The 17,640-nt window shown below is 28.4% G+C and overlaps 1 protein-coding gene across 4 annotated transcripts in view; it reads right to left on the bottom strand.

Moving 5' to 3' along the window:
- Positions 1 to 810: 810 nt before the first annotated feature.
- Positions 811 to 17,640, bottom strand: part of LOC145242049 (putative protocadherin beta-18) — a 108,860-nt gene continuing 92,030 nt past the window's right edge. For 2 of the 4 annotated variants that reach the window (XR_013862645.1, XM_080104941.1), the window contains exons 3-4: positions 11,490 to 11,631; positions 811 to 4,194 (exon numbers count right to left, since the gene is read on the bottom strand). Coding sequence is in view for 2 of the 4 variants with exons in the window: in XM_080104941.1 (XP_079961067.1) it covers positions 3,959 to 4,194; positions 11,490 to 11,631 (378 nt within the window). In the remaining 2 variants the exon portion in view is untranslated. Of the gene's footprint in view, positions 4,195 to 7,858; positions 7,935 to 11,489; positions 11,632 to 17,640 lie in introns of all 4 variants that reach the window. The other 2 variants (XR_013862646.1, XM_080104942.1) reach the window with 2 other exon arrangements.

Genomic DNA, 17,640 nt, shown 5'->3' with positions numbered 1-17,640 from the left:
TTTTGCTAAATGAATTGAATTGAATTTACATAATTGAATTTAATTAACATTTTGGAATCAGATTCAAAGCTTTCCAGAATTTACCATTAAATCGGTGATTTTGATGCACCCCAAATCCTCATATCAAGCGTTGAAACAGCAAATAATAAACACAACTAAAAACAACTAAAAAAAAAATAACGACAGAAGACAATAAGATTCCATGATAAATACATTTTATGTAAAAAGAACAGAATTTTCTTTCCTTTGTTTTTTTGGGTTTTTTTCAGTCAAATTTACAGTTTAAAATTTATGTTCATTTATTTTTTAGTTGACGATGAATCCATATTTTTTTAAATCCAAACCATTTTTTTTACACCAAATCAGATATCGCGAATGTGGAATTGCTTTCACCAGATATTCACATTCAATATTGGCTGATAATCACTTCATGTCAATATAGTATGTACAGAAATATAACAAAATGATTCTGAAATTTATTATCAAAAAGTTTCGTATAGAATGGAGATGAGGAAGCTTATTTTCTTTGTTCCGTTTCCTCATTCTTAAGAACCTTAGCATTCACCTTTTTCATAAAACTTCTATTTCCATCATTGATTGCCGGCTTCCTACAACTTTTCAAAAGTTATCATCGTTGTATTGAGATGAACTTTCAAATTGATTTTGAAAATTTTATAATTCCATTAAAATAAAATCTTTTTTAATCTTGTGTTTTGCAGACCATTTTTTAATATCGTTTGTTTTTTTAATTCAAAATTTCATTAATTTTGAAAATTGTATAATTCCATTAAAATAAAGTCTTTTTTAATCTTTTTCTTTTTTTTTTTTTTGCAAAACCAATTTTTATTATCGTTATTCAAAATTTTATTAATTTTGAATTCATATAAAAACATTAATATAAACATTTTGTATCTCGTTGGATCTTTTTTTTTACCACACAGCCGCATGAGAGAATGGCTGTTTTTCTTTAGTTCAGGAGTACAAAAGAACCGTGATACTTGACTTACTTTTTTCTTTTAAACTTTAATTCAAGCCAGAAATTATCTATCTATTCAGTAATTTAAAAAAATCATTTCGAATAATGAAGTATCAAGACAGTAAACATATTTCAGTTATTTCAATTATATTTGAAGGATCAGAGAAAAAATAATCCTTTCCTGATATCAAAAATTGACGAAATGTGACGAAAACCAAACAACTAGGTTTTATTATCTACTAGCAGGCCGCTCAGCATTGCCCGATCATAATATACGCTTAAATATGAAATTTTGATTAATGCAGATTTCGTATTTATTATTATATTATATTGGATCCAATATATAGTAATGATTAAAAAAAAAAAAAAAAAAATGACTCATGTGTCACCACCGAGAATCGAAAAAAATTGTTTTGCTTAGGATTAACTTCTTCCTTTGCCGCTAATGCCTGAGCTATGAAGACATGTTTGCTACAAGGCTAAGAATTAAAACATGAACCAATAGTTATTACGTTACGCATGAATATTCGTAATGCCGTTCGTCGATCTTCACCTGGCAAATTCCATTTTTTTTTTAATTTTCATACTTTTGCACGGATTTTTTTTCCGGTTAAAACCCAATTATAAAGTTTCTCATCGGTTCGAATACTCTATATATTAAGTGTCATGTCTGTAGACCAAAAACTGACAGGAGTTTGATAAGCAAATGTTTTTAAACAAATATATATTGATGCCTGTTCAGTCTCAAAAGACAAAGGATACCCCCTGTAGGGGCAGCTGCACTTGTAATTGTGAGGCAAGGGTTGCGCAATCACAACCACACCTCTCCTGAATCGGCACTGCTTGAGTCCAGTGGCAAGGAGAAGTCCAGGACGACTGGAAACAATGCCGAGATAAGCGGAGAGCACATACAGCTCCTGGAAGTCTCAAATGGTCACCCATTTTGTACTGACCAGGTTCAATGTTGCTTAACTTCAGTGATTCAATCGGAACCGCTGTGTTAAGTGATTATGCCGTACATTTTAAACAAAAATATATACGCATACATAAATATATATAGAAAGAGGTTTGTGTTTACTATAAACTTTTTACGCAAAAATTACGCAAGTATAAATCATGTAGAATATCTGCATGAATATAATTACGCGTAATAGTTAACAAAAGATGATCATTGCATAAGAAAATCGAAAAACCTAATAGGGAATTAATTAAAATGAATGTTTAAAGAAATATGCAAATTAGCTAGATCTTTTGCAGATGAATGCAATTCCATGACACATATATAACAAAGTTGTATTTTCTTTTTAAATAAAAAGAAAAAAAGGCTTGCCTTTCTTCTCCTTGGCCCAAAGGCTAAGCTCAAAGTGTAGTATTTGTTTTGATGCTACACTTAAGTTAATTTGTCTCGGACAATACAGGGAGACCCTTTATATTGAGACAATTATTATTTTGGGTCCCAACCAGAGTGCTCCTTTTGTCCTTCATTTGGGGAGCTGGTTTTTTGCCACATTAAAAACGACCTTGTGCCACATTTTGCTTTCGTGGGGAAGCAAATAGATACCAATACAAAAAAGGGGTTTTACTATGAATATCAATGCACCCCCCCCAAAAAAAAACATATTTATAGGAGTATAGATTGGTTTACAGATGCCACGTCTGCCAACTGGTGTAAACCCGAAGTTTTTGCTTTCATTTTGCTTATTTTCTAGGGGTTCTTAAAACTTATTTGATCCTTAATATGTCTTATGGGAAGAAGAACTTGAATGTTGGCTTCTTATAACGTTAGCTTTTCTCTATTTCACATAATAAAGAAAAGCAAACATTTATGAGAACCCAACGTTCAAGTTCTTTTCTCCATAAAGCACTTTCCATAACTGATGTTTTTAACAAAGGAGAAAGAATTGCCATTTTTGGAGTTGGCTGTTATTTTGAGTAGAAGGTGGAGACTTTCAATCCTCTAATCGTATTGTTCTTTGCTCAACTGTCAATTTATCTCATTAATCTTTTGAGTGTTTTTTGTTTTGTTTTGTTTAATAGTGACTTACTAGTAAAAAAAGAAAAGAAAACAGCTTTTGATCTGTCTGTTTTACGGTAAATTAATTTTTTTGAAGGAGAGTTATTTAATGTCGAAACACAATATTTACTGTAAACGATGCATAATATACGATTAATTGAATACAAGTTGCTATTTTACTGATAAATTAGTAAAAATAGTGGGTTCATACCTTCCGCAATAGTAATAATGTGTAAGTGACCACAATACATCTGGCCCTATTTGAGATAAACATGTCCGATTCTATAGTCTGCCGCGGTATCCATTGGTACAATTATGTACTTCCACTTTTAAACTGGTAATTAATTTCTGGCTTGAATCAGAGGTCATAGTTAAAATTTTTGGGTTTTTTTTTTGTTTATTTTAAACCAAAGAAAATTAGTACTTTTCTCAAGCACCTCTGTTGTATCAAAGAGCCATTAATTAAATAATTGTTTTTGCACTCATAACCTTTCAATCAGGCGCAAAGTGTAGTACCTGTTCTGGTACTAAACTTCGTCTTTTCTGCCCTCTGTCAGTGAAAGAGAATTCTTTCTGCACTGAGGCAATTTTAATTTTTTTTTGTCTTTTTCTGGTGAGCTAGATATTCCCTCACATTTAAAACGACCTTGTGTCTAACTCTGCCCTCGTGAGAAGAGAAAGAGGGATTCAAAGATTTGAATGCGATATTTACATTTCATGTCCATTAAATTCAGGTAAAAAATAATCAACAAAATGTTTTTGAGTGAATTGTCTTCATTTGGAGTCCATTTGGTTAGATAAGAGACAGGCACCTGTAAAGTTTTTCTTCATATATATATATATATATATATATATATATATATATATATATATATATATATATATATATATATATATAGTTTTCAATATTTTTTTATATATATTTTTTTGTTTTGTGTATGTTCAATGTATTGTTTTTGTTTGTTTTATTAACGAAGTATCCGTGGTACGGGTGGAAGTGGCCGGGGACTGTCTTGTAATGAGGCTTTGTTTTCTGACCAATCTGCACTTTGGGCATCCTCAACTGGTTTATAAAAACACCTGGCAGGAAGGGATATATCACTGGAGTAGCCGAAAGTCTCTTGAAGAAGTTTTCCTCCGTCGGTACCTGGAAGTTGGTCAATCCGATGAGAATGAGAAATGCATCGCCCAGAAGATTGAAGATCTGGAAACAGACAGAGAAAAAATTCAATCTTTCTTGACATATATATATATACCGGTTGTAGCGATTGGTTTCCTAGATGCAAATCCAATGAAACTCGCGTGATTATTAAAGAGTGCTCAATACAGAATAGAGCTGGTATATAGTCTGTCTGTTTATCATGCAAACATTATTGGTTACATATGTTATCTTTGAATTTGGATGCCACTGGAACATGTATGCATATATGTAACGAATAATGTTTCTATAATAAACACACTATATATATATATATATATATATATATATATATATATATATATATATACACACATGTACAGGATCATTTCCTAAACTAATAAAAAATCATCATGAAACATGAAATTTGGTATATATATTCTAGGAAACACAATGGACAACATGGGTACATTATTTTGCAAATTTACACATTTGATGAGTGCATATATATAAAGTTAGGTATGTATATCAGTTTTAGTTGTAAGATAGAAACTTGTATTATATTTAATCAAAAATGCGTTACACCCCTTGCTGATTTGAATTTTTAAGTGATTATCTAAAAATGTTTTTATATTATTAATCGTCTGTGCAGGATTAGTTCATTTTGAGCTAAATTGCAATAAAGTACATTGTTATATTGACAATAACACAGTGCAATTATAACAAACGAAAACCAGTTAGTCAGAAGCAAAGTTGGATTTGTCAGCTTAAATGCTACTTGGGTCTAAATTTCAAAAATCCAACAAGATAACTTTATATGTTAGATAAATTATACAAATTACTTTTTAAGTGATTGTTAAAGTCATTTAATATTTCCATCAGTTTACAACCATAAACTGGATTTCTTTAAAAACATGAAATTAGAAAAACACATTTTTTCATAAGTAATAATTCTCACTATTGACTATCCGATAAAGTAAAAAAAAGAAATAAAGGTATTTAGTCTTTTTCCTATGGAGTGCTGTCGGTGTTATAATCTTATCATATCAAGCATAAGCATAGCAAGGATTTCTTATGGAAAGCTTCGGAGCCTATATATGTTTATAATTATTATTATAATTAGCAACATTTTTATTTTGCTCAATATCTTTTAACCTATAAATTATTATTTTAGTTTTTTTATTATTAAGATTTTAGCCCATAAATTCTTCTTCTTCTTCTTCTTCTTCTTCTTCTTATTATTATTATTATTATTATTATTATTATTATTATTATTATTATTGGCTCACAAGAAACTTTCACACAGGTCTTCAGAGATCTTTCCCTGAAAACAGCCTGTGATTTTCCCTGGAAGCTGAGTGACAACAAGTCTCCCCAGGTTTCCAGTACCTCTTTCAATAACATTTGCAAATAAATTTGCATTATTGCAATAGCTGTTTGCCATTGATTTCTCGTTGGCAGCAGCTATTTGTCTTTGCTGGGATTTGAGTGGCACTAAGCTTCCCCAAGTTCCCAGTTCTCTTCGCACTTATTCGGCTGAGGTCTGATCAGTTCATCGGTCTTTCCTTCCTTCTTGATTCTACTTGGTTATTTGGTCTCACTGTTTGGGGGGGGGGAGGCAGTGATGTGGCAATGGGGATAGGGTTGGGTAAGGGAACATAGATATGCGGTTTCAGTGTTCTTAGTTCCATGTAGTGTTTTGTGTTTTGCATTTGCCGCAGTTTGTCTGGTCTGCGCAATTATCATTATTATTATTATTATTATTATTATTGTTATTATTATTATTATTATTATTATTATTATTATTGTTATTATTATTATTGTTATTATTATTATTATTATTATTATTATTGTTATTATTATTATTATTATTATTATTATTATTTTTATTATTATTATTATTGTTATTATTATTATTATTATTATTATTATTATTGTTATTATTATTATTATTATTATTATTGTTATTATTATTATTATTATTATTATTATTATTGTTATTATTATTATTATTATTATTGTTATTATTATTATTATTATTATTATTTTTATTATTATTATTATTGTTATTATTATTATTATTTTTATTATTATTATTATTATTATTGTTATTATTATTATTATTATTATTATTGTTATTATTATTATTATTATTATTATTTTTATTATTATTATTATTATTATTGTTATTATTATTATTATTATTATTATTATTAGTTCTCACAGAGGTCATAATCAGAGATTGTTCACTGACAACAACTCGTGGTGTTTCCTGGAGTCTGGGTGACAACAAATCTCCCCAAATTTCCAGTACTCTCCACCTCTTGTGATAACCTTTGCAATTATTATTATTTGTTCAATAAGAGTTTTAACGCAGGCCATTATCAAAGATTTCTTCTCAAGAACAATCTATGACATTCTCTGGAGTTTAAGTGACAACAAGTCTCTCCAGAGTTCCACTACTCTTCATCTCTTTCGATAACTTTTACAAATTAATTTGAGTTATCACAACAGCCATTTTCCATTGATTTCTCTGACAATGACCATTGGCCTTCATTGGAATTTGGGTGGCACTAAGCCTCCCTAAGGTCCCTGTCCTCTTCACACTCGTCCAGTGGAGGTTTGGTTTGTGCTTTCTCTCCTCAGTCTTTCAATACTCTTTGACCTTTCACGACTATTTGGTGTGGTGTCAGTTGATGCCGATACATTATTTTTGGTGGGGAGAGATTAACTTACAATTATACAATTTCAGTTTTCTTTATTCCATGTAGTGTCTCTTTATTTTTCTGTTTTACTATTTTACTTCTGTTGCACTTTCTATATGTCCGTTTAGTGTTTGTAGCGCACGTGTATTAGTTTCTGCATTCAAGGATTTTCCGTAATACTTGTTTTCATTATTGTTATCCATTGTATCTTTTATGCCATCCCTCTGATTATTATCATTATTATTATTATTATTATTATTATTATTATTATTATTATCCATAAAATGTGACTGCATTTTTGATAGTATATAACTATCCCTCTCCATCTCCCCTCCCCCAAAAAATGGAGGCAAAAGTAATAGTAGAAGGATAGTATTATAACCACAGAACAGATACTACACGGTATCTCCCCCCACCACCATCCAATAAAAAGGAGGAAATAATGCTATCATGCTGAATGAACACATAATGCCCCCAGGAGGAGGTAAGGCATGGGAGAACGATGTCATGGCAATAGAACAGAAATGACACTACTTTCCCCATTCGAATTGAGCATTGAAATAAAGTGCATTAATCCAAAATATTAAATTGAGGCAAGCATTAAAGGAGAGTACAGAAGTTAAATTAATGGAATGGTATAGATTCAGATTAAAACAGGCAGATACCAAATCGATTGTAGTAGTAGTAGTAGTAGTAGTAGTAGTAGTAGTAGTATTAGTAGTAGATGGTGGTGGTGATGATTGTATTATTATTATTATTATTATTATTATTATTATTATTATTATTATCAGTAATAGTAGGCGGTGTTAGTAGTAGTAGTAGTAGTAGTAGTAGTAGGTAGGAGGAGTAGAAGGAAAAGGAGGTAATAGAGGATTAATATTAGAATGTTTACTTCCTATGGTACATACAGTATGACAAGAATAATTCATGCCAAATTGCGTGGCATTCTATTCACTAGTTTTAGAACTTCAAGTGTTTATTGGTTTCAGTAGTAGTAGTAGTAGTAGTAGTAGTAAGATATTTACCATCCTATCACAGACCAGGTATCTCAAGGATCTTTCATGCCACATTTGGTACAATTCTGGCCAGTAGTGTTGAACCCTATAAGGACCAACAGACAGATAATCAGATAAAAAAAATGTTTTATTTAAAAGAGATTTAAAAGTATATGTTTATTAAAAACAAATTTTAAAATATATGTTTATTAAAAAGAAATTTAAAAGTATATGTTTATTAAAAATTTTCAAAAAAAATATATGTTTATGAAAAAGAAACTAAAAAATACAGGTTTATTGAAAAGAAATTTAAAAGTATGTGTTTATTAAAAAGAAATTAAAAAATATATGTTTATTAAAAAGAAATTAAAAAATATATGTTTATTAAAAAGAAATTTAAAAGTATGTGTTTATTAAAATTGTTTTTAAAGTATGTGTTTATTAAAAAAAAAATTAAAAGTATGTGTTTACTAAAAAGAAATTTAAAATATATATGTTTATTAAAAAAAGATTTAAAAGTATATGTTTATTAAATAGAAATAAAAAAATATATGTTTATTAAAAAGAAATTTAAAAGTATATGTTTATTGAAAAAAAATTTAAAAGTATATGTTCATTGAAAAGAAATTGAAAAGTATATGTTTATTGAAAAGAAATTGAAAAGTATATGTTTATTAAAAAGAAATTTAAAAGTATGTGTTTATTAAAAAGGAATTTAAAATATTTTTATTAAAAAGAAAATATTTTTTATTAAAAAGAACTTAAAAAATATGTGTTTATTAAAAAGAAATTTAAAAGTATGTGTTTATTAATAAAAATTTAAGCGTATACGTTTACTAAAAAGAAATTTGAAAGTATATGTCTATTAAAAAGAAATTGAAATGTATGTGTTTATTAAAAATTTTTTTAAAGTATATGATTATTAAAAAGAAATTTGAAAACATGTTTATTAAAAAGAAATTAAAAAGAACATATTTATTAAATCAAATTTAAAACATACGTTTATTATGAAGAAATTTAAAAGTGGGTGCGTATTAATACGAAATTTAAAAGTATATGTAAATTTAACAGTATATGATTATTTAAAAGAATTTTAGCAAAAAATTTTCAAAACAAATTTTGAAGTATATGTTTATTAAAAAGAAATTTAAAAATTTATGTTTATGAAAAGAGAATTTAAAAAATATATGTCCATTAAAAAGAAATTTAAAAGTATCTGTTAATTAAAAAGAAATGTAAAAGTATGTGTGTGTCATTAAGAAATTTACAAATATATGTTTATTCAAAAGAAATGTAAAAGTATGTGTTTATTAATAAAATATTTAAAATGTATGTTTATTAAAAATAAATTATAAAGTATTTTTATTAAAAATAAATTATAAAGTATTTTTATTAAAAAGAAATTTAAAGTATATGCATATTAAAGAACAGTTTGAAATATGTTTATCAAACAGATATGTAAAAATATATATATATTGAAAAGAAATTAGAAAAATATGTTCATTAAAAAAAATTTAAAAGTATGTTTATTAAAAACAAATTTAAAAGTACGTTTATTAAAAAGATATTTAAAATATATGCTTATTAAATAGAAATTTAAAGGTATATGTTTATTAAAAGAAATTTAAAGTATATGTTTATTAAAAAGAAATTTACAAATATATGTTTATTTAAAGAAATTTATAAATCTATGTTTATTAAAAAGAAATTTAAAAGTATGTGTTTATTAAAAAGGAATTTAAAATATGTTTATAAAAACGAAATTTACAAGTATAAGTTCATCAAAAAGTAATTTAAAAGTATGTGCTTATTAAAAAGGAATTAAAAAGTATACGTTCATTAAAAAGACCTTTAAAATTATATATTTATTAAAAAGTAATTTAGCAATATGTTTATTGAATTTTTGTAAAAGTATATGTTTATTAAATAGAAATTTAAAAGTATGTGTTTATTAAAAAGAAATTAAAAAAGATATATGTTTATTAAAAAGAAATTTAAAAATATATGTTTAATGAAAAGATATTTAAAAATATATGTTTATTAAAAGAAAATTTAAAAATACATGTTTATTAAAAAGACATTTTCAAAGATATGTTTATTAAAAAGACATTTAAAAGTATATGTTTATTAAAATGAAATTTAAAAATATATGTTTCTTAAAATGAAATTTAAAAGTATGTGTTTATTAAAAGTAATTTAAAAGTATATTTTTATTAAAAAGAAATTTAAAAGTATATTTTTAAATACACAGTTAAAAACATTTTTAAAAGATTCATGTTTTATTTAAGCAAATTTATCTTCACTGGTTTTTAAAACTGAATCGAATTGTTCGAGCGGTTAGTTCCTATTGTGTTTAGATGAATGAAGAAGTTTGTCTTTTTATTAATATAGGGAAAATCCAGCTCCCCTAAAAGAAGAACTCTGTGTTGGCACAAAACTAAATATTGTTTTAGTGTAGAAGGATATCTTATTCACTGACTGAAGACAGAACAGATAAAATATAGTACCAGAACAGATACTACACTTGCTGCTAACCAAAAGCGTCTGATTAAGCACGTTTTTTATTCAATTGCTTTTGAAATATATATTGGTACTAAGCTAGTTTACAACCCAATCTCTGACAACTTGGTGTTATGTAAGCAGTTGGAAGATGCCGAAGCGATTATCTGATCAGCTATCAGAAGACGACAAATTCCAATGAAAACATGAAATTAATTAAATCAAGAGTCATTATTATTATCATAGTCATTATAATTATCATTATGATCAATCATCATTGTGTTTATTATTACCATTATTATCATCATTATCAATATTCATAATAATAATACCACCACCACCACCACCTTATACATTCTCGGTGTTCCTTGAGATGCAGTGAAGTCATTTTAGTTTTTGATTTTTATATGTTTTCACATGTTTAAACTTAAGGTAGACAACTCCTATTATATTCATTAATTTCAAATTACTTATTCCCCTTGCTGATTCTTATTTTTCAGTGATTATTTAAAAGTATTTCATGTTTCAATTTGAGATTTTATACTTCTTTTAAACTCATCTTCACCCCCCCCCCCCCCAACAAAAGGTATGAAAACAGAGACAGGAGCAGTCGTCTTGGCTTGATTAGGTAATTAAAAAATATATATAAATTTTAAAAAAGTAAATTGTAGCTAAATACATTAATAATAACATGATATAACAATAACTAAAAAAAAATTGATTAGTTAATTTTTATTAGTTATTCACCAGCTTTCATTACTATTTGTGTCTGGCATTGTAAATCCACGAAGATTACGTTATATTTTATATGTATGTACAGATAAAATTAGTTTAATTAATGATCATCATTTTTATGTTTGTGTTGTGGAGACGTCTACTAATTAACATAGGCGGGTGAGTGAGATATATAAAGGTATCAATCACCAATACCGGGGGAGTCCGACAACGACCGTCAAATAGGCAAGACGCTTATGCTGCCTCCAGAAGAACATGCAACACGCCACCTGCCGGAATATCTCCAACTGAAGTATATCTAAAGACATGTAAATATGTATATAACTTTTCTGCCTAATATATTATTGTATACATTTACTTTCTGTGTTCTTATTAATTATTTGTGCAGAAACAACAGTTTGTGATGTTGCGTAGTCGTTTGACTTACCTGTCATAATATCATTAGCTTGGACAAGGTCCCCAACACTCCAGCCATGCCCACCATCATTTATAGATCTCCAGGTGTCGTAGTCGAGTGCCATCTCTTTATTTCTTTCACTCATGATGCCAACATGCGCTTTTGTTGCTTCCTGGAGGAAAGAGAAAACGAGATGCGTCTGTAATATCATTCTTCACGATTCATGTAATATCATTCTTCACGATTCATGTAATATCATTCTTCACGATTCATGTAATATCATTCTTAACGATTCATGTAATATCATTCTTCACGATTCATGTAATATCATTCTTCACGATTCATGTAATATCATTCTTCACGATTCATGTAATATCATTCTTCACGATTCATGTAATATCATTTTTCACGATTCATGTAATATCATTCTTAACGATTCATGTAATATCATTCTTCACGATGCATGTAATATCATTCTTCACGATTCATGTAATATCATTCTTCACGATTCATGTAATATCATTTTTCACGATCATGTAATATCATTTTTCACGTTTCATGTAATATCATTCTTCACGATTAATGTAATATCATTCTTCACGATTCATGTAATATCATTCTTCACGATGCATGTAATATCATTCTTCACGATGCATGTAATATCATTGTTCACGATTCATGTAATATCATTCTTCACGATTCATGTAATATCATTTTTCACGATCATGTAATATCATTCTTCACGATGCATGTAATATCATTCTTCACGATGCATGTAATATCATTCTTCACGATTCATGTAATATCATTCTTCACGATTAATGTAATATCATTCTTCACGATTCATGTAATATCATTCTTCACGATTCATGTAATATCATTCTTCACGATGCATGTAATATCATTCTTCACGATTCATGTAATATCATTCTTCACGTTTCATGTAATATCATTCTTCACGATTCATGTAATATCATTCTTCACGATTCATGTAATATCATTCTTCACGATTCATGTAATATCATTCTTCACGATGCATGTAATATCATCTTCACGATTCATGTAATATCATTCTTCACGATTCATGTAATATCATTCTTCACGATTCCATGTAATATCATTCTTCACGATTCATGTAATATCATTCTTCACGATTCATGTAATATCATTCTTCACGATTCATGTAATATCATTCTTCACGATTCATGTAATATCATTCTTCACGATTCATGTAATATCATTCTTCACGATTCATGTAATATCATTCTTCACGATTCATGTAATATCATTCTTCACGATGCATGTAATATCATTCTTCACGATTCATGTAATATCATTCTTCACGATTCATGTAATATCATTCTTCACGATTCATGTAATATCATTCTTCACGATTCATGTAATATCATTCTTCACGATTCATGTAATATCATTCTTCACGATTCATGTAATATCATTCTTCACGATTCATGTAATATCATTCTTCACGATGCATGTAATATCATTCTTCACGATGCATGTAATATCATTCTTCACGATTCATGTAATATCATTCTTCACGATGCATGTAATATCATTCTTCACGATTCATGTAATATCATTCTTCACGATTCATGTAATATCATTCTTCACGATTCATGTAATATCATTCTTCACGATTCATGTAATATCATTTTTCACGATTCATGTAATATCATTCTTCACGATGCATGTAATATCATTCTTCACGATGCATGTAATATCATTGTTCACGATTCATGTAATATCATTCTTCACGATTCATGTAATATCATTTTTCACGATTCATGTAATATCATTCTTCACGATCATGTAATATCATTCTTCACGATTCATGTAATATCATTTTTCACGATTCATGTAATATCATTCTTCACGATTCATGTAATATCATTCTTCACGATGCATGTAATATCATTCTTAACGATTCATGTAATATCATTCTTCACGATTCATGTAATATCATTCTTCACGATTCATGTAATATCATTCTTCACGATGCATGTAATATCATTCTTCACGATTCATGTAATATCATTCTTCACGATTAATGTAATATCATTCTTCACGATTCATGTAATATCATTCTTCACGATTCATGTAATATCATTCTTCACGATGCATGTAATATCATTCTTCACGATGCATGTAATATCATTCTTCACGATTCATGTAATATCATTCTTCACGATTCATGTAATATCATTCTTCACGATTCATGTAATATCATTCTTCACGATTCATGTAATATCATTCTTAACGATTCATGTAATATCATTCTTCACGATGCATGTAATATCATTCTTCACGATGCATGTAATATCATTCTTCACGATTCATGTAATATCATTCTTCACGATTCATGTTATATCATTCTTCACGATGCATGTAATATCATTTTTCACGATTCATGTAATATCATTCTTAACGATTCATGTAATATCATTCTTCACGATGCATGTAATATCATTCTTCACGATTCATGTAATATCATTCTTCACGATTCATGTAATATCATTCTTCACTATGCATGTAATATCATTCTTCACGATTCATGTAATATCATTCTTCACGATTCATGTAATATCATTCTTCACGATGCATGTAATATCATTCTTCACGATTAATGTGATATCATTCTTCACGATTCATATAATATCATTCTTCACGATGCATGTAATATCATTCTTCACGATTCATGTAATATTATTCTTCACGATTCATGTAATATCATTCTTCACGATGCATGTAATATCATTCTTCACGATGCATGTAATATCATTCTTCACGATGCATGTAATATCATTCTTCACGATGCATGTAATATCATTCTTCATGATGCATGTAATATCATTCTTCACGATGCATGTAATATCATTCTTAACGATGCATGTAATATCATTCTTCACGTTTCATGTAATATCATTCTTCACGTTTCATGTAATATCATTCTTCACGATGCATGTAATATCATTCTTCATGATGCATGTAATATCATTCTTCACGATGCATGTAATATAATTCTTCACGATGCATGTAATATCATTCTTCACGTTTCATGTAATATCATTCTTCACGATTCATGTAATATCATTCTTCACGATACATGTAATATCATTCTTCACGATGCATGTAATATCATTCTTCACGATTCATGTAATATCATTCTGCATGCTGCATGTAATATCATTCTTCACGATGCATGTAATATCATTCTTTACGATGCATGTAATATCATTCTTTACGATGCATGTAATATCATTCTTCACGATTCATGTAATATCATTCTTCACGATGCATGTAATATCATTCTTTACGATGCATGTAATATCATTCTTCACGATTCATGTAATATCATTCTTAACGATGCATGTAATATCACTCTTCACGATGCATGTAATATCATTTTTCACGTTTCATGTACTATCATTCTTCACGATGCATGTAATATCATTCTTCATGATGCATGTAATATCATTCTTCACGATGCATGTAATATCATTCTTCACGATGCATGTAATATCATTCTTCACGTTTCATGTAATATCATTCTTCACGATTCATGTAATATCATTCTGCATGCTGCATGTAATATCATTCTTCATGATGCATGTAATATCATTCTTCACGATGGATGTAATATCATTCTTCACGATTCATGTAATATCATTCTTCACGATTCATGTAATATCATTCTTCACGATGCATGTAATATCATTCTTCACGATGCATGTAATATCATTCTTCACGATGCATGTAATATCATTCTTCACGATGCATGTAATATCATTCTTCACGATTCATGTAATATCATTCTTCACGATTCATGTAATATCATTCTTCACGATTCATGTAATATCATTCTTCACGATGCATGTAATATCATTCTTCACGATGCATGTAATATCATTCTTCATGTTTCATGTAATATCATTCTTCTCGATTCATGTAATATCATTCTTCACGATTCATGTAATATCCTTCTTCACGATTTATGTAATATCCTTCTTCACGTTTCATGTAATATCATTCTTAACGATTCATGTAATATCATTCTTAACGGTTCATGTAATATCCTTCTTCACGTTTCATGTAATATCATTCTTAACGATTCATGTAATATCATTCTTAACGGTTCATGTAATATCCTTCTTCACGTTTCATGTAATATCAATCTTCACGATGCATGTAATATCATTCTTCACGATTCATGTAATATCATTCTTCACGATTCATGTAATATCAATCTTCACGATTTATGTAATATCCTTCTTCACGATTCATGTAATATCCTTCTTCACGATTCATGTAATATCATTCTTCTCGATTCATGTAATATCAATCTTCACGATGCATGTAATATCATTCTTCACGATTCATGTAATATCAATCTTCACGATTTATGTAATATCCTTCTTCACGTTTCATGTAATATCATTCTTAACGATTCATGTAATATCATTCTTAACGGTTCATGTAATATCCTTCTTCACGTTTCATGTAATATCAATCTTCACGATGCATGTAATATCATTCTTCACGATTCATGTAATATCATTCTTCACGATTCATGTAATATCAATCTTCACGATTTATGTAATATCCTTCTTCACGATTCATGTAATATCCTTCTTCACGATTCATGTAATATCATTCTTCTCGATTCATGTAATATCAATCTTCACGATGCATGTAATATCATTCTTCACGATTCATGTAATATCAATCTTCACGATTTATGTAATATCCTTCTTCACGATTCATGTAATATCCTTCTTCACGATTCATGTAATATCATTCTTCTCGATTCATGTAATATCATTCTTCACGATTCATGTAATATCATTCTTCACGATGCATGTAATATCATTCTTCACGATTAATGTGATATCATTCTTCACGATTCATATAATATCATTCTTCACGATGCATGTAATATCATTCTTCACGATTCATGTAATATTATTCTTCACGATTCATGTAATATCATTCTTCATGATGCATGTAATATCATTCTTCACGATGGATGTAATATCATTCTTCACGATTCATGTAATATCATTCTTCACGATTCATGTAATATCCTTCTTCACGATTCATGTAATATCATTCTTCACGATGCATGTAATATCATTCTTCACGATGCATGTAATATCATTCTTCACGATTCATGTAATATCATTCTTCACGATGCATGTAATATCATTCTTCACGATTCATGTAATATCAATCTTCACGATGCATGTAATATCATTCTTCACGATGCATGTAATATCATTCTTCACGATGCATGTAATATCATTCTTCACGATGCATGTAATATCATTCTTCACGATTCATGTAATATCATTCTTCACGATTCATGTAATATCATTCTTCACGATTCATGTAATATCATTCTTCACGATGCATGTAATATCATTCTTCACGATGCATGTAATATCATTCTTCACGATTCATGTAATATCATTCTTCACGATTCATGTAATATCCTTCTTCACGATTTATGTAATATCCTTCTTCACGTTTCATGTAATATCATTCTTAACGATTCATGTAATATCATTCTTAACGGTTCATGTAATATCCTTCTTCACGTTTCATGTAATATCATTCTTAACGATTCATGTAATATCATTCTTAACGGTTCATGTAATATCCTTCTTCACGTTTCATGTAATATCAATCTTCACGATGCATGTAATATCATTCTTCACGATTCATGTAATATCAATCTTCACGATTTATGTAATATCCTTCTTCACGATTCATGTAATATCCTTCTTCACGATTCATGTAATATCATTCTTCACGATTTATGTAATATCCTTCTTCACGTTTCATGTAATATCATTCTTCTCGATTCATGTAATATCATTCTTAACGATTCATGTAATATCATTCTTCACGATTTATGTAATATCCTTCTTCACGTTTCATGTAATATCATTCTTAACGATTCATGTAATATCATTCTTAACGGTTCATGTAATATCCTTCTTCACGTTTCATGTAATATCAATCTTCACGATGCATGTAATATCATTCTTCACGATTCATGTAATATCAATCTTCACGATGCATGTAATATCATTCTTCACGATGCATGTAATATCATTCTTCACGATGCATGTAATATCATTCTTCACGATGCATGTAATAT

The sequence above is a fragment of the Euprymna scolopes genome, chromosome 21 (assembly GCF_053919585.1).
Source record: "Euprymna scolopes isolate OS-2025 chromosome 21, ASM5391958v1, whole genome shotgun sequence".
Lineage (NCBI taxonomy): Eukaryota > Metazoa > Mollusca > Cephalopoda > Sepiida > Sepiolidae > Euprymna > Euprymna scolopes.
Note: the sequence above shows the minus strand (reverse complement) of the source record. Positions and strands in the feature narration are given on the sequence as shown.